This window comes from Paramormyrops kingsleyae, chromosome 1 (assembly GCF_048594095.1).
Source record: "Paramormyrops kingsleyae isolate MSU_618 chromosome 1, PKINGS_0.4, whole genome shotgun sequence".
Taxonomy (NCBI): Eukaryota; Metazoa; Chordata; class Actinopteri; order Osteoglossiformes; family Mormyridae; genus Paramormyrops; species Paramormyrops kingsleyae.
This window is the reverse complement of record NC_132797.1, coordinates 35,381,580-35,403,244: the sequence shown is the minus strand read 5'-3', so window position 1 is coordinate 35,403,244 and position 21,665 is coordinate 35,381,580. Positions and strand designations below refer to the sequence as shown.

At 38.2% G+C, this 21,665-nt stretch overlaps 2 protein-coding genes and 1 long non-coding RNA gene across 4 annotated transcripts; all 3 read right to left on the bottom strand.

Moving 5' to 3' along the window:
• Nucleotides 1-1,026: 1,026 nt before the first annotated feature.
• LOC111840693 (cytotoxic T-lymphocyte protein 4) lies at nt 1,027-8,170 on the bottom strand. Its single transcript, XM_023805774.2, has 5 exons — nt 8,034-8,170; nt 6,161-6,475; nt 1,848-1,954; nt 1,707-1,757; nt 1,027-1,595 (listed from the first exon to the last, which is right to left on the bottom strand). The coding sequence occupies exons 1-5, from the start codon at nt 8,086-8,088 to the stop codon at nt 1,461-1,463; spliced, it is 663 nt and encodes a 220-aa protein (XP_023661542.1). The 5' UTR covers nt 8,089-8,170; the 3' UTR covers nt 1,027-1,460.
• Nucleotides 8,171-10,427: 2,257 nt separating this feature from the next.
• Nucleotides 10,428-12,485, bottom strand: LOC111840670 (uncharacterized). Of its 2 annotated transcripts, XR_011992436.1 has the most exons (3): nt 12,309-12,485; nt 11,001-12,011; nt 10,428-10,855 (listed from the first exon to the last, which is right to left on the bottom strand). It is a non-coding gene; the product is annotated as an uncharacterized lncRNA (long non-coding RNA). The 2 variants fall into 2 exon arrangements; XR_002837487.2 differs by having other exon boundaries at nt 10,428-12,011.
• A 2,138-nt stretch (nt 12,486-14,623) lies between these two features.
• On the bottom strand, nt 14,624-17,266 carry cd28 (CD28 molecule). The gene is made up of 4 exons (XM_023806103.2): nt 17,143-17,266; nt 16,472-16,816; nt 15,714-15,850; nt 14,624-15,465 (listed from the first exon to the last, which is right to left on the bottom strand). Exons 1-4 carry the CDS (start codon nt 17,192-17,194, stop codon nt 15,370-15,372), a joined length of 630 nt encoding a protein of 209 aa, XP_023661871.1. The 5' UTR covers nt 17,195-17,266; the 3' UTR covers nt 14,624-15,369.
• Between the last annotated feature and the right edge of the window lie 4,399 nt (nt 17,267-21,665).

Here is a 21,665-nt window from a genome sequence, read left to right as displayed (position 1 = left end):
TTTGTTTCAACCAACCAGTTGTACATAGAGTCACAGTCACAGAGTACTCAACTGGCTGGTTGAAACAAAATCCTGGTCTGGACTTTTACTCTCTGGACCTGAATTACCCAACTCTGCATGTGTGTGGAGTTTGCATGTTCTCCCCATGTCGTCGTGTGGTTTCCTCTGGGTACTCCGGTTTCCCCCCACAGTCCAAAGACATGCTGAGGCTAATTGGAGTTACTAAATTACCCATAGGTGTGCATGTGTGAGTGAATGGTGTGTGAGTGTGCCCTGCAATGGGCTGGCCCCCCATCCTGGGTTGTTCCCTGCCTCATGCCCATAGATTCCAAGACAGGCTCCAAACCCCCCACAACCCGAAAAGGATAAGATGGAAAATGGATGGATGGTTTAGGATGGCAGTGGTGCCTTGTGAGCAAAGCTAACTAATGCAAATGTAAGTTTATAAGACACTAAAATATATTTCCCTGTATTTTCTTTTTGAGTGGTTTGTCCTTCAGTTGTGACGTTGTTAATTTTTGTCATTATGTGACTGTGTAGCCAAACCAGAATGGGGTCTCTGTGGTCTGTGGTTTGTCTTCATCTAGGTACAACTACAGCTTAGGTAGATTTATTTTATGTGTTTAATAAATGGGCATGTAGCCGTAAGTGGATCTTGCATGAAACCAGCAGCTGCTGACTTGAGAGCCACTTAGGTTCCGTCTGCCTCCAGGAAAGATCAGCAGAATTCTGATGACCTTTCTCCTCTTAAGCCACAATGTTCTGTGACTCCATTTTAAACACGTCATGCAAAAAAAATGTACATTACAAATATGTACTTTCAATATATATTCAATAACCTGAATTCTTTTTTTCACAGATGCCTTTTCAGGGAATTTAAGTAATGTCAGCACAGCAGTGACGGGAAATGACATGAGTGAACAACATCAAAGAAAAAAGTAGATAAGTGGGCGGAGGATGTCACAACGTGTTGCTGAAAGTTCCACTGATATTTAACTACATCCAAGTCACATACGACACTCTGGGTTCCATGAAATGACACTCACAGTTTTATTTCTATAGATACAGTACATCACTACTTTCTATTTTCTGCTGATATATTTGCTAAATGTGATTTGGGCCAATAGCAATGTCTGTGTATCAGCTTCCACAGCAAGGAATTTCTTGCTACTGTGTCCTTCATAGGTACCGTATGTAGACATTCAAAGCCTAAGTTTTAGAAGACGTTTTATTTTACTTCATTGTGGCTCTGGAAATGATATCCTTATATATATATATTTATATATGTGCATATGACAGTATTGCCTTAACATACAGGTTAAGAATATTAAAATAAACAGGAAAGCTTATTTACAGTGATCATAGATCATACATTCCTATTCCAATAATCAGTCATTGCTCTTCAGCAGCTGCTTATACAGCAAAATGTGCTTGATAAGGAATGCAATTATGTGAAGCGCTCACTTGCTTGGGTATGACATAGAGTGAAACTGCTGGGAGTTGTGATTCATGTCTCTTCCAGAGCCTCTGCCAACTGAGTGCACTTCCCGCATGTCGACATACTCAGCGTTAGTGTCTGGGTCCCGCCTCTTCCTCTGGAAAATCAGTTATTGACTTATTTAGATTACATCAAATATGTAACAGCTTATATATTTTTATTCCCTTTTTTTATTTCTGTCTCCTATGGGGTGGGTTGTTCAACATACCTGCATCTGTACATAGGTTAGTGAATCATCTGTCTCTTCAGACTGCAAGACCTGCAAAAAAATAGTAGCAGTCTGTCTTTATATCTGCAAAACTACGACCGAAAAGGTAGTAGTGTTCTGTGACACGCCGGCATAACTTACCCTCAACTTTATGTAGGCACATGCTAGAAAAAGGCTGCAAAGACAGAAGAATCCTGCCACTCCAATCAGAGTCCATGTCCAGAAGTTTAAGATGGGACATTGTATCTCTATGAGGAAAACAGAAGGACACAGACATATAATGAGCACTGATTATGATCCAAAGCTTTAATATGGTTTCATTGCAGGGAAGTATTTCTTACTGCAGTCAGTCCTGCTAATGAGTTCCTGAAAAACCTTGCATCCACTAAAATTGCATACTAAAACACACATATCCAATGGAAAAAATGGGGTTTGGGGAACATGACTCCAAAACTTAGTACCTTACAAACAAAATGAACTAAATCATAAAAACAATGATACCAATAATGGCCGATAATGTAATTTTAAATAAGAAACAATAATTAAAAATGCATCAAATGTATGGGCCAATTATCAGTAGCGGCCCATGCAGCAACAATGGGCCATCAGCCAATGAATAACAATGAGCCGATATTTACCGCTGATAATTCCCTTTAATATGGTGATCCATACTGCTTTGCACACCTGCACACTAAACAGTTAGAAAAACATCTGTTGTGTGGAATTTAATGTTACTGAAAAAACATTAGGAATGCATTTTGCAAACATTACTTTGCTAAAATTTCACAAGGGGGTGTACTAATGTGCAGAACTCACTAACGATACTGGATTTCAGAGAGTTAGGAGTAGCGAGCTACAGCCACCATCCCCAGCATGCACAAATCAAACTGATTACAGTATGTGGAGGGCCACTGAAGGCAAAATGGAACTAGTTCAAAAGAATCAGACATCACAATAGTTCACTTGGATAGCTGTTTTTGCATGCAAGTAGTGTTTCTCGCCTAGACCATATCGCGTTGTAGTTTGTGTAGTGTTTATCTCTCTGACTTGAAAATTGTGCAAATAAAAATGCAATAAAAATGCAATACATCAGTCGCATTAGAACAGATTTGTGGTGTGATTTCACACATTGCAGCAGGACTGACTTTATCTTTGAAATAATTTTTGTATACATTATAAGCAGGGATTGAATGGCTGTGCCTAGCAAATCACAAATGTTCGTAGTAAAACAGAGGTCACCAAAATAATGTTCTCTACTGCTCTCCTTGGAGACTTTGGCAAGGAGGCAGATAGCTGAATTAACTAGATAAGTAGATAGCTAACTTTATTGTTAAATCAGCCAATATTTTTGGTTGATTTAATATATACACTCTTTAACACATTTTGTAGCCTTTCTGTTTTCTTGTCTGTTTGCCCATGTCATCCATTCATCCTCACTATCTTCACTACCATGTCAAGAATGTCATGTGATTCCTTCATGTCCATCATGTACTGGCCAAAACATGCATAGATTCCTATGATAAAATAAAGATTGTACATTTTACATGATTGTTGTATTCCCTGAACGAGGACTAAATATGGTTTTGTGATAGGTCCACTGCCACGATAGACATATTCTCATTAGCACGGTAACTAAAAAACTATTTGATGGATCTTTTTCAAACTTTGCAGGCACATTGCATGGGTGACGACCTGGAACTGATCAAATGGCACAAAACTGAAGCAGCAACACTTGGTGGGAGGAAAGGGAAGGGTGACCTCAGAAGACATTTGACCTTGTGAAGATAATTGAACAGAGGGCTAAAATTAAAATTTCTCACCGACAAACAGCCAGAAAGTTGAATGTTTCTAAGCATGGAGTGACCTACTGTTTACAGAGAAAAAGGTGGACAAGAAGCAACAGTGTCTGAGGCAAGGAAAGTGAGTTAGTTGAGACATGCATAAAAAATTGGAAGATGACTGTAATCAGGGCTGATTACTGTGAACAGAGGGAAACCGGCAAGTCAAACAAAGACGGAGAGCAGCTGGACTGCATGGTCGAGTTTCTGCCAGAAACCCTTTACTTCATGGTGTTAACAAGAAAAAGAGACTACGATAGGCTAAAAGACACAATTTAGATTTGGGGTGAATCTCAATATGCATACTTGACTGTACTTGTGTTCTCCCATTTTACATCATCTTCCAGTGCCGAAGACCAGTTCCAATACTAAGAACATGAGGATGGTAAAAATCCCTAGATGTTCATCTTGCTTCGCTCCAAATGTCCAGGATAATCGGTTGCATCTTCACCAAATGAGACCAATCTCATGATTCATTGCCCCTCAGGTTTGTTCTTGGGAGGCAATTTAGCAAGAACACAAGTGTGGTCCTTGTGTTCTTGGTAGTGAGATTCACCCTTATTTTAAGCTTTTAAAATATTTTCTTGTAATAAAAGTCTAAAAAAACAGTGTAACGTTTATATTTTTAAAAATTGGAGGGTGGGCCCAAACTTCTGGCCTGTAGAGTGTGTATGTGTGTGTGTACAGTATATATACATATATACACACACACATACACACACACACACTGTGTGTTAATGAACAATAACAAATAAACTTAAATGTTGCTTACAAATTGTCACGTTCGTGGACGAGCGGTGCAGGTAGGCAGGCGATCGGAGCCAGGTAGTCAGGGAAACGGGGTTTATTTTGGGAGGGATGAACAGGCACGGACATCAACGGACACTACAATGACAAGTCTGGGGAAGACTGACTCAGACGAGGACTAAATACAAAAGACAAGCTAGACTTAATAGGACACAGGCGATCACAATCAGGGCTGAACACGAGGTAACGAGGTGGGCGTGGCACACATTAGGATCGGACGGAGCGGGGCGTGACACAAATGCACAAAACACTAAACTGCATTATATATGCAATGTTCTTGCAGTGCCGGAAATATCACTGTATATTTCAATCTGCATTCTGTTCTTTGCCTAGCATGATTTCTACACATTTAGGCACCAGAATACGTTGTGTTCCATCACACAATTTGCTTATCAGAAATGTCCATAATTACAACTATTCTTCTTTTGTTGGAAAACTGGAAACATGCAATTTCCTTCTACATGCGCAACCGAGGAGCAATGACGTGCAAAATATCTGCTGGACACCGATATCTGGGCTGCATCTGCACAATCCACCCGACACCCCTGATGAGTGAATTTACATCACTCTGCTTGTGCACAGATTAACGTCATGTGGAAATGTGAAGTATTAACTGATATTTAGCCCTAGTCAAAGTCAGTGGTGGTGCATGAAAAAACAGCTGCTGAGCCCTAATGACATTAAACACAAAGTTGGGTGGTACTGGGGTAATATTTTCAGTATTGTGGGGGCAACCCCACCCCACCCCACCCCCACCAAGATTTCAAAATGCCGGAATAGTGTTAATTTTGAAAACACTGTCAAAATACCGTATACCGGATTATACTGTGTGGACGGTATTACGGTAAAATATTTGATACCAGCCAAGCCCACTGTAGGGGGGCTAGAGGTAAAGGTTGGAGCATGTGAGAGGATTTGGGATTAGATGGGGGGGGTACATTGTTGTCCTTCTGACAGTATCTCGTTATGTAGCGACCATCTACCGGATGTGCGGTGCTATATTACTTTATTACGGATGGATGGTTTAAGGAGATATACATAGGTGCTGACATAACACTGGACTAGACACAATTTGTATCACTATTTATGTATTTAATTCAAAGAATTAATTTGAAATCTTTCAGAACCATAGTTTTCACTATTTGAGATGCTTATTTTTATTAACTAGTAGTTGGTGATGAATTACATGCTGTCAATTTACCACCTTATGGTTTCTTGTTCAAAGCTATTGTACTCCTACGCAGCATACTTATCCTAGACACCTTTTGATAAGATAGCTAGAGGTTTGGAGTATCTAGATAGTGGTGACCTCATGGCTGTGCAAGTTACCTTGTGATTGAATGGTTGTTGGTTCAAATCCCTGACCAGCGAGGTACCGCCCCAAACTCTGCTCCCTGAGTACCGAATTAGCTGCCTGATACTATGATACATATGGGCTAAATGCAAAGGACACATTTTGTTGCAGTCTGTCAGCAATGACAATCAATCACTTAAAAAAAAACAATATCAGGGCTATTTAAATCTGGACCTAGATTCCAAATCCAGACCGTGTTTTCAGTTCTCCCTGGTAATTACTTTGATAATTACTGATTCTGATTGGCTAGAGGGGCTTCACACCTGGCTCATATAGATGAAGGAAGGCTGGAAAATCTTGAGGACCTTGAGGACCGTGATTTGAATAGCCCTGATATATACTGTATATAGAATGCAAAAGTTATATTTTGTGGGCTAAACATTGACACTTGTTCTCTTATTATTGTCTTTGTTTTTGTATGTGCTTGTCTGCAGTTCATTTCTGTGAGCACTCACCTGGGATGAGTAGGGTTCCAGTGCCATTTTGCTTGATGACAGGAAGAGGGAGCAACCTAGTGCACTGACAGATGTACACGTCGTCGGGCATCTGGTGTGACAGGGTGAACATAGTGAGCCTGCTGCCCTCCTTCTGCACCGAGCAGTGTGGGGATGTCTTATTATTGACTGAGCAGCTCCAATGGTGGTCATTTTTCTTCATCAGCTTTATCTCCAGCTCCTCATCCACCCTGTCCTTCCCACTGCAGTAACATGGAATATTGACGACGCCATTGGGACTGATGTCTTGCCACAATGGCTGCTTCACCTGCAACTCTGTAGAAGATTTCACAGTGATGCGAACAGGAAAACGACTCTCCACATTTACAACTTTCCATTTTAAACTTGTAATCTGATTTGTTGCATTCAGTGATTTATCCAGTCATCTTCTATAATGACTTCTAATACATGACTAATGACTTACAATACTGGACTGTGCAGATGCTCCTTGCTTTACGGTAGTTCGACTTACGCTATTTTGACTTTACGATGGTGAGATAGCGATGCACCTTCAGTAGTCAACTATGATTTTGTTAATCTGTTGCCAGGCTAGTGATACAATACTTGGTACTGATGCCAGGTGATGGCAGTATTCATGCAGCCATGTTTCAAGGCTCTATAGTGATTGTGTCCATAAACTTACAGTGCTATTTTCAGTTTAACCAAATAAATTTGTATTCATTTATTTACTTTTCAATTACTGGTATTTGTTTGATTATTCAGCAATCAGCGAAAGTAGTGATTTTTTTTTTATTTATTTGTCATACCATGTTCATATTAAACTTTCCACTTACGATAGGTTCACTTACGGGACATAACCACATCGTAAGTCAAGGAGCACCTGTAGTGACATTTAGTTGTTCAGTGAATATTTTACCAAAAGCAACTTGTAATGTTTATCACTTGACACAATTGGCTATACTACAGGAGTAGATCAGATTGAATATTATTTTTATCATTATTATAATATTTTCTAAAATATAATTGACATACTTTATTATACATTTTATTTTTTTATGTACAGTGTCAGTAAAAAGTTTGAGTATACCTTCTTGAACCCATAATTATATACACTTTCAACGTTAGCACTTGCTGATTAGCAGGACTGGAAGTCAGTCTGGTGACTTGGTGATCTTTAACAAGTTATCAGCGATATCAACTTTATCAGCAAATATCAGCGATGTCTATCATAGCATACTTCAAAGGCACCTCAGTCACTTAGTATTACGGTAGCAAAATTATGACCCCAAACAGGAAAATGAAGGATGACTGTCCAGTTTTCAGAATTCAATCCGATGATTTTCCATTCAAGTCGAGTTGTATGATTTCCGGCTGGAACCGAACGCCTTCTGTTTGTGAAGCGGTAATCAATGAAAAAGGTGGCTATTTTAAGGATTCCAAGTTTTTGAGAGAATTTTCTATTTTCTTGAGCCCTGCATTGGTCCTTTTTTGTTTTCGTATATACTGTAAAGGTTGGTCTTCATTTTAAAATACCAGAGAATTATCTTTAAGGTTTTTAAAGTTTAAAATGTTTTTTTTACTGACTGTTGAGCATTTATCTCATCTATAAATAGTCTGTCGCGGTTGGATTACATTCAGTTTACATAATTCTGTGTCTGACAAGTATGTTTTGTTCATGTCAATCACATGTAATTTTGTACTGTAAGAGATTAAACTTCCACAATCGTTCACGTAAGTTTTTAAGATGCTAGATAATTTACTATTCGTGTCATTATAGAATTACATAAATTATATTCAGTTATCATGAGCTGAGAATTAACTGAAGATAAAAAAAATAATCATAAATGAAAAGAAGCATGTAGTACTCTCTTACCATCACTTGAACCCAGGGCCACTGGAAGAAGCAACAGAACAATTATAGCAGCCATTTAAGACTGAGCATAAATAACACTGTGGCTTCACAGTAAGTAGGGTGACTGATGTGTGAGATAGGTAGGAAAACTCCCTATGCGTGTTACTCCCCACTTGTTGTAAAATCGCATCCGCCTTTATGTATGTCACTCTGAAAATGACAGGAAATAGCAGAAAAGGTGAAGTTTTCATTTTCTTGTTTTTTAGATTACTATCTCCTCCCCTGACCGCGCAATCATTATTGTCTTTCATGTTATTTTATGTCCAGCCAAAGACCCACTTGACAGATTCCCTATTCGAAATCTCAGCAGCATGAATCTGGACAGCAACTGATGGGTTTATTCATTTCATTAGTTTGATTTGTCTCAGAAGTAACACGTTTTCTGTTGTTCAAGGGTGCAGAGAAAACAACCCTTACAAAACAAAAATATATTTAAATATATTTTGCTTAACAACATTGGACATTTACTAACAATTTAAACATTTCTAAACTAAACTTATGGAATTATATTCACAAATTGCATTATTCATCCCACAAATTAAAAAAAATAAAAAAAATAAAAAACATGTGTAACACACCTGTGAGATATGGCTTTATTTCTGTTTGAAATGTTCATAAAAATGTGTGAGTTTGCTTAAGAATATTTACTTGTTATTTAATTCTATGTGGCCTTTGTGATACCGTTAGTAGGAACTGACAAGAGACTTTTATTTTGAAAACCGGGGGGGATGTTGAGGAGCATGCGAGAGCGAGAGAGAGAGAGAGAGAGAGAGAGAGAGAGACGGAGATGGGGGGGATTGTGTCTAAGGAAAAGAGAGTTGAATAAGGATTGATAAACGTTTAAATATTAAGTGTATGTTTTTTTGTTTTTGGACGGTTTCTGTCCAGAAATGTTTTTTTCCCACGGAGGAGCGAACCATCCGCGGGATAGCTACTAGCCACTAGGAGAAGTAATGGTGGAGGCCTGTCGGTTAGCAGCACGAGCGTCTGAGCTTCAGTTGTTTGGTCGGACTGAAATACGTTGTCTAGGGGAAACGACGGGGGACTGGGACGGAGCTTATCCATTCGGGGAACTATTTTTGCCAGGACGCTGATCTGGATTCAGTTCTCCTGTTCATCCACTTTTCTAGCTGCTGTTCCTCGGTCGGCGGCTACGCTGTGTGAGTAAAGAGGACATTCGCCTATTTGGTTTGAGCTCCGACATGCGCGCCGACGAGACGGTGCCTCAGACGGTGGGTTGAAACAGTCCCGGGTGGTTTATTTTATTTACTTTTATTTGTTGTTGTTGTCGTCATCCGGCTTTGAATGTATTTGTATGTGCGAATGTTCAAATGCAGACCGTCATGGTCTGGTGTTAATAAATGGTGGTTCTTCCTTTTAAATTGTAACGCTTGGCCAGAGGTTTATTTGAAAAGAATCTGAAATTACTGTTGCTGGGTGACATTAACAGAATGGCTTACAGTGTTTGCTGTTCAGTTTATTAGTTTGAATTTATATTTCATTAGTCTATTTACTCTTTGAGATATGTCTCAAAGCGGAGGCTCACACTGTTAATATTATTTAAGGAAAGGGAGGTTTAATTATACAGCATCTTTTAGTATCCATTTCCATAGGCTACACCTGGCCGCTTAAAAAGCTCTCTGCGAGAATTCAACCCTAGACATATCTGCCTGGTACATTCCACAGGAGACAGGCTGTATGGTGGGCTACCATATACATTGTTTTGCTAGTTGTCTTGTGGCATTGTTACACATGCATATTCCTATAATATACTGTATGGAAAAATGTATTGAATACATATGTTTTCATATATTATAATATATTGGAAAATACATAAACAATTGCCGCTTTTCATATATTGAGATTTACAAGAACAAAATCTTTTAATGCAATATATTGCTTTATATGATCTCATACATTCTAAAATATATTTTGAGTTATATTTTTAAAGTATTTCATGTCATACATCTAATAATATTTGCAGCTACACTATAATATAAATGTCAGTGTATTGTTAGATGTATGATGTGCAGTTTGAAAAATACATTTACTCAAATATATTTCAGAATATATTAGGAATCATATAACTATTAATATAACCTACTTCACATCATACATCTAATGATATATTTGCAAATTATGTATTGCATAACTCAATGTTTTCCTTATGACATTCAACCTAGAAACAATGTGAGCAGTTCAACACTGTTCCTGATACATTACATGTTTAAACATATTTAAAACAGTAGTCACGTCTCCACTTGTGTATTATTAAATTCTATCCAAAATGCAAAGATAATCAATTTAAATATAATAAAGAAAAAAATAGTTTTATGATAATCCTTCTTCCACAAGTCTGTTTCTAAAAAACATTTATTTAGACCTTTATTTACAAAACATTCAGCAAAACTTTGAGAAAAATTTATAAAACATCAAATTATTTTTAAATTATTTTTACAGAAGAATGCTGTAAAGTTATACATATTATTTGTTTCTGAACTTATCAAATTTATATCCTGATTAACATGTTTTTGTAAACAGAATATGTCTGATTAATCGGAAAAATCAACTACACATTCATGTTGTTTGCAGTAGATGTAGACTCCATTGTCTTACTCTTCATTTGGTGTCTCAGTTCACAAATTCTTGTGTTGATGGTCTCCCGCACTTCACCAGATTTAGCATCTGGGTGGTGCCATTGGTGTTGTAACTATCCCTCTCTTCACCCCTTTTAAAATGAATGCTCAGCACTTTTTTCATATCAGTCAGCATTGCGGGTATTTCTGTGTTTAAAAAACAGGCAGCTTTTGTAAGCTACTAAGAAAGTCACTAATAATTTATTTTGTAGTTATTGATGTCAAAATGCAAAATAACTTTTTTTCTTGTAAACCATGGTATTTTTGTATTACTGACTTAAAATAAACTTACTGTTCTTGTACTAAACTGTGGTCTCGATTTCATCCAATGTGGTATCAAATGCAATGACTTTTATGTAACTTTATTGCAATACACCTGACCAGAAAAATTGTAAACAAAGACAGCAAATGACAGGTCCATGACATGGGTGGATGGATGCAAAACTTCACTGCACAGAAGGAAATTAATTAAACAAAACGCAAAAAAAACTACTTTCCTCGAGTTACCAGGTTACGGAGTTTGGCATTTTCCTTTTGTAAGGACTTAATTTGGATTGCAGCTCCTTAACCCTGCCGTCATCTGAGCTCTCACTACAGATAGCTGATGGCGTGTCAAACTGCAGCTCTAACAGGAGGTTCATGTGTGGCTTTCCTGTGTATGAACAAGTATTTGACTTTACTTACATGTACAGTACATTACATCTGTACATTGCTGACTTAATGTATTGTTTAACAAACATGTTTCAATTACATTTACATGTTCATAAAATTTTCTTTTAAAAGATTCTCATTCGCTAAACCTAAACTATGTATTTCTCCCTATTAAATTTAATAGAGGAACTGACATTGTGATGTACAACCAGAACAAAAATATTTAACATCTTTTTAAAGTTCAAGTCCATCTCAGTAAGGCACAAAGTTGGCTTTTCCCACCAATCAGAAATTCTTGAAAATTTAGTTAAGCAAAATCTAAAAGTTAAGAAGAATCTATTAAAATATGAAAATTTAATTTCCAAACCTTTGACTGGTACCAAACGCATGACTGTCAGAAGATACCGAAACATCGATTTTCACTTGTTCACTGTAAATGTGTTCCACAAACTTAACATGGGGCTGAGTTCAGCACAGCCAATAGTTTCTTTACCTTAAATTATCTTTTTAATGTGAGAAAATGAACGGACTTCTTTTTCTGTGACCTCTAAAAAATCCAGCCGTTTTGGCTTCCTAATTCGTCTGGTGTTCATAACTGGAGAGGGCTCTTTAGTCATTTCCCACTCAGCCAATCTGAGAGCAGCTTCTTCATCTGAAACATATAAATGAGTTACATGATCTAAATTATATTTATCATCGTACTAAATGTCTAAAGACTACAATACAACGACAAGGAAAGCAGAGGAAAAGTAGATTTTGGCGTAGCTAAATTTGCCTAACCCTGACCTAGCAACGTGCTAGCATTTGTGTTGCATTGCATGTAATTCACAAAACATACTTCGAAGCACTGTATTACTAAGCTGCTATAAAGTTAGTGTCTAAAATAGCATTAAAAGTATCAGTTTAGGAAACAACTTGGAATTTATAAATGCGCTACCAGGCAACCTACCTGTTAATTGCAGCACGTATACACATTCCACAAGATAAGTTTTTGAAATGTCAGTTGAATCAAAGTCTATTACCCATTTGGTTTCGATTACACTAACTGCGTCTTTGTCTGGGCCAGCGTTACAGGAAACAATGCATATGTCTGCATTTCTGTCGCTATATTTTCTGCGCGCGAAGAAGTACTAACAACGATTTGTCTGCGCATGCGCAATTGAGAAGCTTTGAACAAGTAACAGCAAGGTTGCAGCTGTTGCGATGCATTATTCAAGAAAACCCAGAACATGCAACAGTTACACCAGACACAGTTGTTCAGATATTTAATAACGTTCTTGTGTACTAGAGGACTTCAAAAAAGTCAGGAAAAGAAACAGTTTCTCTGTTCTGTTACAAAGTGGAGACATTGAAAATGTTTAAAAATACCTGTTGATTGAGGAACAGGGAAGTACGGAGTGTTTTGCTATTGATACAGTAAATGACATGGCGCACAGCACTTTATGTGATTTGCCACATGTTATGTGTCTCAAAAAAGAAATGTCTTCATGTGTGCATTCCACTAAGATATTTCTTTGAAGATTATACTGCTCGTGTCCTTGCAATATTTATATATGAGTTAATGTCCTAACAATGATAGTGTTACTATTGATGACTCCACATGCTGTAATAGCTATCTGGAGCTTTTTGTGTGTTGCTCAACCAGCTGTTGCACACATCTATTGTTCTTTATTGTCGTGTGGAAAGAAAAAATGTCAAAATTGTATTAGGTCATTTTAACTTGTTTAAATACATTTGCAAAATTATAACTGGATGACTTTAGTCTTGGTCTACTAACAATTTCTGTTGTATTTTTGTGTAATAATTTATGAATATTTTCAAATTGCAAATTCATGGCCCCCATAATCTGTCATGCACTAATAGAGCAGTAATTGAATTAGATATGAGTATTACCCACTTATCTATACTTAATACAAATATAATATAAACAATATCTTAAGTCATATATTTGAAAATACATCATACGTCTCACAAGTCATTTAAAATATATTAGAATATACTGTTTAATATACAGTATATTTTTGTTAGTTCACGAAGCAGACAGTGTGAAGAACATGTGGGCATGTTCGCTGGCGAGGTGCAAATAGCTCTCACAAGAACTCTCATAATGAAAAAGGAAGAAGGTAAGGCCAAATGGAAACTTCATTTTCTTTGCTTTTAGATGTCTTTTATGAGAAATTACTTTCCATTCCAACAAAAGCCAAAAGGTTAGAATGCGACACTTTGTGTCATCAAACCCCTTAGACTACTGACTTGAAATTTTTCAATGAGGTGTTCAACTTAGTTTTTTTCCCAGATGAAAATAATGCAAAATTAGTATCTTTGATGGTTGATCTCAATAGGAACTATATCATCCATTTCGTGATCTGCACTCTGGCCACCCCACATCCTGTTTTGAAAGCTTGTGTTGTGGGTCTTGAACACAAAATGAGAGCACCAGTGACCACAAAACTGATAATAACTAACAGTGCGAAAGAAATTGTTTTGAAATTTTCAAGCACAGCATCCTGTATTTAAGCTGTGTCAGAAATTTTGCACTTTTGACTATTTGCGTTTTTTAATGTGATTTGTATCAGTGTTATAACAAGAATTTAAATTACATTTACTAATTTAGCATATACTTTCATTCAAAGTGATGTACAATTGAGAAGGTCGGGTCAGTCAGTTTCTAGAACAGATGTTGAGGACCTTATTCAAGGGTCCAACGGTAGGGTGACCAGATAATCCATGTCATCCCAGACACCTTGAGCTAGGACAGGATTTGTAACCTACCATTTAAATTAAAAGGACCTGGATTTCACTTAAGCACTGAGTTCTTGCTGTGTGCTGATTGCATGGTCAGTCTCCTATAACCATGTACGTGTCACTAATGTTAATGTGAAACAGCTAGATGAGTCTTTCAGTCAAGGAAACAAACCAGTCAAAGCACAAGAAGAACTTAACAATTTAGCCAAGCGCAGGAGCCTTTCGGTTTTAAGGTAGTTTGTAAAACCTGAAGTAGCTCAAGGTGTCCGGGATGACATGGATTATCTGGTCACCCTATCCAACGGTGACATCACTCTATCAGCCAAGGAATTTGAACCCGCAGTTACACACCACCCCCAGCCAGGCACAATCGTAAAAGTATACCATTATTAATATAATTATAAGATTCAATTAATTCATATACACCTGGTTCTGACATCATTATTACAAAGAATAATTGTGTCATGATAAACAACAAACAACAGCAACAGAATTGTTTGAAGTACACAGTAAATTTTAATTGTATTTTGTGAAACACGTTTCAAAGAAGCTGGGACAATATGATAAAACAATATCTTTAAAATACAGACGTATTGTGCGAAAGAGCTCCCAAGTATAAGGGAGGTCATTATTAGGGTTCACATTTTTGCATATTACCATGGCTATTTAACACACAGTCCATGAAATCCAAAGCACATTTAAGGTATTCCTCAAACACTTCATATGGTCATAAGCTGAATATAACTCCAGTTTATAGAAGCAGTTGTGAACAATTTCATGACACACTGACACCTGCTGGCGATGCTAGATTTCACACTGAAAGCTGAAAACTCCTATGAGACATTTCATTCTCTCTGAAAATGTGCGCATCAAAAAATAAATAAAACAAAATAACACACATTCTAAATAAAATTACAGAGTCATGTGTGGTAGCACAGGATCCCTGAAAATTAATAATGTGTAACAAAATGTGTTATAAAATATCGCTTGTGTATTACACGAATTAATATACCACAACAATGTCATGCGTAGAACTTTGTAATAAAGGTTATGTAAGAAATCCCACTACAAGCTACTGAATGTGAAAAAATACATTCCTTAATTCTGACATTTTAAATGTTATAGTTTTATTCCTTTGTTTAAAAGGTTATATCTGTGTTATGTTGCACCACCAAACTTCACATTGTAAAGTACACAGTAAAAAAAAAACATATAATGTTAACTTAAAAAGTCATGCAATGTCATACATTTTCAATGGTAAATTTTCATAGGAAATTCTCATAGCCAAATCTGCAGTCCAATGTTTTCGAGGCGACAGGAGGCATTCCAACAACCTTCCTCCTGTGGTTCATGTTGATGATCTGCAATTACAACAGAGATGCACCATAAGGTAAAGGCTTGGGGGCCAATGTACAACTGCAACTAAGCAGGGCTATGTTGGCATATGGAAAACAAAACAAATAACGATTTCAACTTTTAAAACATGCATTCCCTTCAGTAGTTAACTATGTTTTCAATAAGTGATAGCTGGACTATTTTATGATATAAGTGCTATATGACTATTTAGCACAAATACGCAAGCATTTTTGTGTTTAGCATACAGACTTACATTATTGATGACCGCAATGATGACAATGATGATGACGACGAACGCAAACAGTATCAATGGTAATACATATGCTTCTTTTGAGGTGTCCTCTGGATCAGCTACGATTTTCTCTGCATGTGCTGGACAGTCAGGTTCTTCTGCAGAAAACAAGATGAAACTGTTACGGAACAATATATTGGCTGCTGCGGTACTATTGTTGTATTGCGCATATTGAGCAGCTACATTCTTAGGATTAGAATCTAACCTCACTTGCTGGAATTATTCAGTGGAATAAAACTGTTTTGATCAATCATGCAGACTATTATTTCCACTCTAAATGAGATCCGTGTGTGATGTAGCTGGTAAGTTATGGGCTGGGGGCATCCCTTCTCAAAAAGAAGACGGTAATCACTTTAACCACAATTGTTCACTGCCTTCAGTGGTTTCTCTGCTTGTGTCAGAGCCGATAATTCACAAAATCATCATGTTTTTCCCTGAAAATGAGACTATGACGATAGTCTCGATGAGTATTTCCTAAAAAAACAATACTGCAAAAAAAAAAAAAAATCTTTTTCATAATGTGGAGCCTGAGAGCATTGCCATGTTAAGGATTGTTCTAATTACAGAGCAGACATGCCATCTTCTGTGCTCTGTCCAAGAAAATGGACTAAGAAGTGTTTCCTAAACTTATGTGTTATTGCCTTACATGTGATCATTATTGGAAACTGAAAAACAGTCAGGTGAACAAGATCAGTGTTAGGGAGGTTAGGGTTGTTTACCTTCTATGTAGACTATGGTTCCATTCCCAACCCGGAGAAGGTAAGGTGGGGGAAAGAGCACTTCCAGGGCGCAGAAGTACAGGTCTGTGTCGACACCCTTCAGTCCAGTCACAGTGAGGTTTACACCATTGGACGAAATTTCACCCCTACATTTCACTATTCCCTCGGTTTCGAAGTAGGACTGCCTAGTGTTGAAAGTGGAGGCACACATCTCCTGCTTCTCATACTGGCCGCGGTACAAGGCCAGGTGTAGCTCCTCCGTCCCACTCGACAGCTCGTAGGAACAGCGAATCACAGCCTCACCTCCGCGGCCCACAGTCCTGTAGGGCTGGAACACGTGCAGGGCTGAGGGGAGACAGGTTTGTAAGGTGAGGAAATGAGGCCAGCCTTTCAGGCTTACAGTTTAAACACTTTCTGAGCATAGCAGCAGCGTGGGAAGAAAATGACCATGAATGGTTTTCTAGTAACAGTTGATTTCAAGTGAATAGTCAAAGTGAATAAAATCCAAATAAAACATGGAAAAACAGACAGAATACACCAACAAATGAAAAGAAATGTCCCATGGTCTAAGTTTTTGCAAGTTAGTGCTAATTAATTATCTCACAAGTTTAAGTATTGAATGAATGATGATATTAATATAGAATACAGTGGTCGTCTCAAAAGTCACTTACCTCTCCCTTCCTGAGGCCAAAGGCTGATGAGTGTAATTATCAAGATAATCATTGCAGCTAATAGTGTTGTTTAACACTAACTCCGTCGTTTTATACCATTGAGTGTTTTGGAAAGCCTTATGACATCAGCTTGTGTGGCCGTTCTTTTTTGGAGGAAGCACTGAGACGTGCCAGTAACAAAGATTTTAAATATGGGCTGACTTTCATCCTGAACCGCATGGAAAATGCACAATCTGCAAGGCGAACATTAGCTGTAGCATCGCTCTGAGTATTGTAACTGTAGCACGTCATACAAAATATGCAGATTCTGAGGTTTTTGTTGGAAGTCGTTTTAGCGTTATTACAACTGTTCTTTGCAGCTTGTTTTTGTGAATCAGTAATTACAAAAAAGCTCTGAATGTTCCTTTAGCCTGAGATTCTTCCCTCTGTGCACTTTCCACTGTTACCTGCTTGCATCAGCTCTGCCAGTCCTGTGAGCTGTGCTTGCAGAAAAAAGACATTGATGTATCACTGGTTGATACTCATTGATTTATTGGACACTGTTGTATTTTACTATGTTTCTAACCATTATTGTAAAACGTTTCTCAGTGAGTCTAGCTGTGAAATGCTAATCTAAGGCCTACCCACTATCCAGCTATTTCCTGTGTGACATATTCCATGAGATTTCTTTCCTTTAACTGTTGAATTGCACATAGTGTTTACCTGTGAGTTTGTGATTTGTGGTATCTTGTTTTGGCTGTCTTGTTTCTTGTGAGAGGCCCTCAGTTTGCTGTCATCTTGCATTGAACAAATTGTATTAAGAACAACAAAAATTCTCCACTGCTTCACATGTAAATACTATTGTCAGGGTCTGTACCGTCTGACCCGGTCCTTTGTGTCTCTTCTCCTTTTGGCCTGCAGGTATTGCCTGTCATCCTGCTTTGCCCCTGTCTCTTAGCCCTTCGGCTTTCAGTGTTCTTTCTTGCTCTCCCTAACCCCTGCATAGCTCACTGACTGAATGATGTCCGAGCTGACATCCTTGTTTTGTGATTAGCTAATTATAATCCACCCCATCTTTTCATTCATTCATCCATTTTCCAAACCGCTTATCCTTCTGGGTCGCGGAGTGGTCCTGGGCCAATCCTGGAAGTTACTGGCATGAGGCGGGGAACAACCCAGGACGGGGGGCCAGCCCAACGCAGGGCACACTCACACACCATTCACTCACACACCATTCACTCACCCATGGGCAATTTAGTAACTCCAATTAGCCTCAGCATGTCTTTGGACTGTGGGGGGAAACCGGAGTACCCAGAGGAAACCCCACGACGATTTGGGGAGAACATGCAAACTCCACACACATGGAACCCAGGCGGAGACTCAAACCCTGGTCCCAGAGGTGTGTGGCACCACCATGCCGCCCCCTGCACCCCACCTGCTTCTAGTTAATCTGTGATCCCTTTGATTGGTTAATTGATTATGAGTTACACCAGTCCCTTGCTCTTCCTGGTTTTCTGTGTGTATTTAAGTTCCTGCCGTAGTTCGTTTCTGCAGTGGGTTGTTGTGTGCCGCATTTGCCTGTTTCAGTTTATAGGTCTGTTTCTGGTCTTGTCTATTCCCTTACTTGTTCTTTAGACTTTTTAGTCCTTGTTAGTTCAGTGACCTGGTTAAGTCTTATCTTAGTTATTTAAGTTGGTGTTTCCCTGTCTGTTTATGACTCATTGTGGTCCTTTGTTCTTGTGTTATTGTTTTGGTAATATCCTGTGTTTCTTGGAGCCATAAGTGGATTGTCACCTTTTTTCCTGCCAGTGCCATGACGACTGTTTGGTAGCCTTTTACGATTTGGGTGAAAAACATCAGCTTGAAATGTAGTGCCTGAAGGTTTTGAGTTGTATATTGTAGCAAACAGTAGTTGGAATTCACCTTACAGGCTGACCAAGTAGATTGAATTAAAGATGGGGCAGTGCAGTGGTTAGCGGTTAGCATTGTTGCCTCACACCTCTGGGACCAGGGTTCGAGTTTCCGACGGGGTTCCATGTGTGGAATTTGCATGTTGTGCCCTGCGATGGGTTGGCTCCCCATCCTGGGTTGTTCCCTGCCTTGTGCCTGTAGCCTCCGGGATCGCCTCTGGACCCCTCCCCCCCCACCCCCCACATCCCAGAACTGGACAAGAAGTTTCAGAAAATGGATGATGAGATCATTTACTACTACAAGGGGACAATGGGTAGCACTGTTGCTTATAGGGTTAGCAGTTGGAAAGTCACCTCTGCTCAGTGCTTGTGCAGTCTGCCTGCTTTCTCTGTCTCCCTCAGTTTCCTCAGGGTTTTTTGGGTTCCTCCTGCAGTCCAAATACATGCAGTTATGCTAACTGGCTTCTCTAAATTGCCTGTAGTTTATGATTTTTATGTGCAAGCATGTGCTTTGCAATAGACTGACGCCTTAACTAAGGTGCACAACAACCCTGACTAGGAGATGCAGTTAGGAAATGGATGTTTCCACAACATCTTGATGGTTTGGCTGCATTTGAACTGGTTGCTGAATGTAACAGAACCTATTCCTCGCCTAGAAACAATAACCGCTTTCATGACATTTTCTCTTAGCTCCAGCATCATGCTTTTCAGCTCTGCACAAATGATTGCAGCACAAATGCATGTCTTGAAAAAAAAATCCACTCCTATTGCAAGTTTAGGGGAAATTTTGCTTTTGAATTGATTCATTACTGACTACCCAGGATATTAATGGTTTTTCCCCCCCCCATTTTAAGCAGTTTTAAAGCTCCTGATAAAATTAGGCCTTTTACAGCTCTGGTTGTTAGTAGTTTATCATTGTGAGTATTAATTGTGCAACATTGTGAATATAAATTGTGCAACAGTCGTAGGTAGTCAAAAAAATGCATGTTTAATGATTTCGATGTTGGTGTGAAACCATGATATTACCCCGTTAAAGTGTATCAGCTTAGTCATTTCAAAATATCTAAGTTCCCTCAGTACTCGCAGTAACCATTTGATATACCCATGCATTTCTTGACCACAAGTATACCATGCTTGGCCGCCTTATCAAATTTGTTAACTAGTTAAGTTGATTTGAATGAGACTGGGGTGGCCCCGGGGAGACGTTTGGGAACTGAAGCGATGTGCTTCTAGCCACGCAACAAGATATCAGTCATTTCTGGAGAACAGAAGAAATTCGTTTTTTAGTTTTACTGTTCATTTGCTTCAAATGTCAAATTGCTTTTTTTCAAGCATGCATACACTTGCTATGTACTTTCTTTGACTGTCTCCTTTATGGCGTATTTTCCATAATGACATATTAAGTTGTCTCTAATGGTTCAATGATTTACACTCGTGTTAGAGAACCTAGCAACTTGCTGTTTTTCACTGCAACCAATTCATCACAATCACATTGAGAATAGTTAAGCTTTCACACAGGGCCACTCCTGTGACAGGATGTTCCACCAGCCGTTTTAGAGAATTTAAGCAGCAAACCACACATTTGCAGTTTCTTTCCCACTGCAGACCAGTTGTGTGAGTTAGCTTTTGAAAATCTGCATTTTTGGCCAAGATTCCTTTACATCTTATTAGGTAAAATGCAGTAGAATAATGCTAAACTTTGGTGTCATGGTCACTTTGTTGTCCCTTCTGACTGCCAGTATTTCTTCCCTTTTACTAAAGCTGAAATGCATTTTGTGTTTGTTCCAACATTCAGAACAGACTTCAAATCTTTTTTAAAACAAAGACAAACTCACACATTCTGCAAAACTGTTTTTTGGACAATTTCTATGTAATTCTTTGCATGATCTATTATTCTACATGAAACAAATGTCCTAGCTGAAAAAGCAACATTTTTTAGCCTAACTTTCACCAGAATTGGAATAAATGACAACGCCATACCAAGTCAGCCGGAAATTCTTGATATAGTAGATTACTGCTTTAAATGGCTTTTGCTACCCAAAAATTTCTGTAAAATGAAATCATACCCTGAAAAATCTATTAATAAATGCAATGAAGTATAATGAAAATAGATTTCTCAATCTTCATAATAATATATATAAATGGTTACATTATTGGACGGCTAACAAATTTCTTATTTTCTGTGATGAGTAACTAATAGAATAGAAATAGAAGATTAAATATGGTTAACTGCAATTTTTTTTCTGTTAAATGCAAAATAGTTTTTCATGTACGGTCAACCCTTTTGCATTGCGACTTTCTTCATTACGGTTTTGATATGTCCTGGGGTTGGCATAAGAAATCACATGTGTCACAGTTTTATGAAAACCGCAGACAACACACGAAGGTCAGAAGACAACAAACACAAAGTTTAGTAACTCATAAATGCATAAAATATACAACTCAGGAAAAAATTTACACTCCATATTTTTTAAGAATCTGCATTGTTAAATCCTAGTTTCATCCTGGTTCTGCTGGCAGAAGGCTATGCTAAGCACCAGCAGTACACAAGAACAATGTGACTAGGAGACACTGGGAGCAACCAAAAGCCAGCCAGGTAAGGGCAGAAGCAACATTCTAATGCCAGAGGTTACT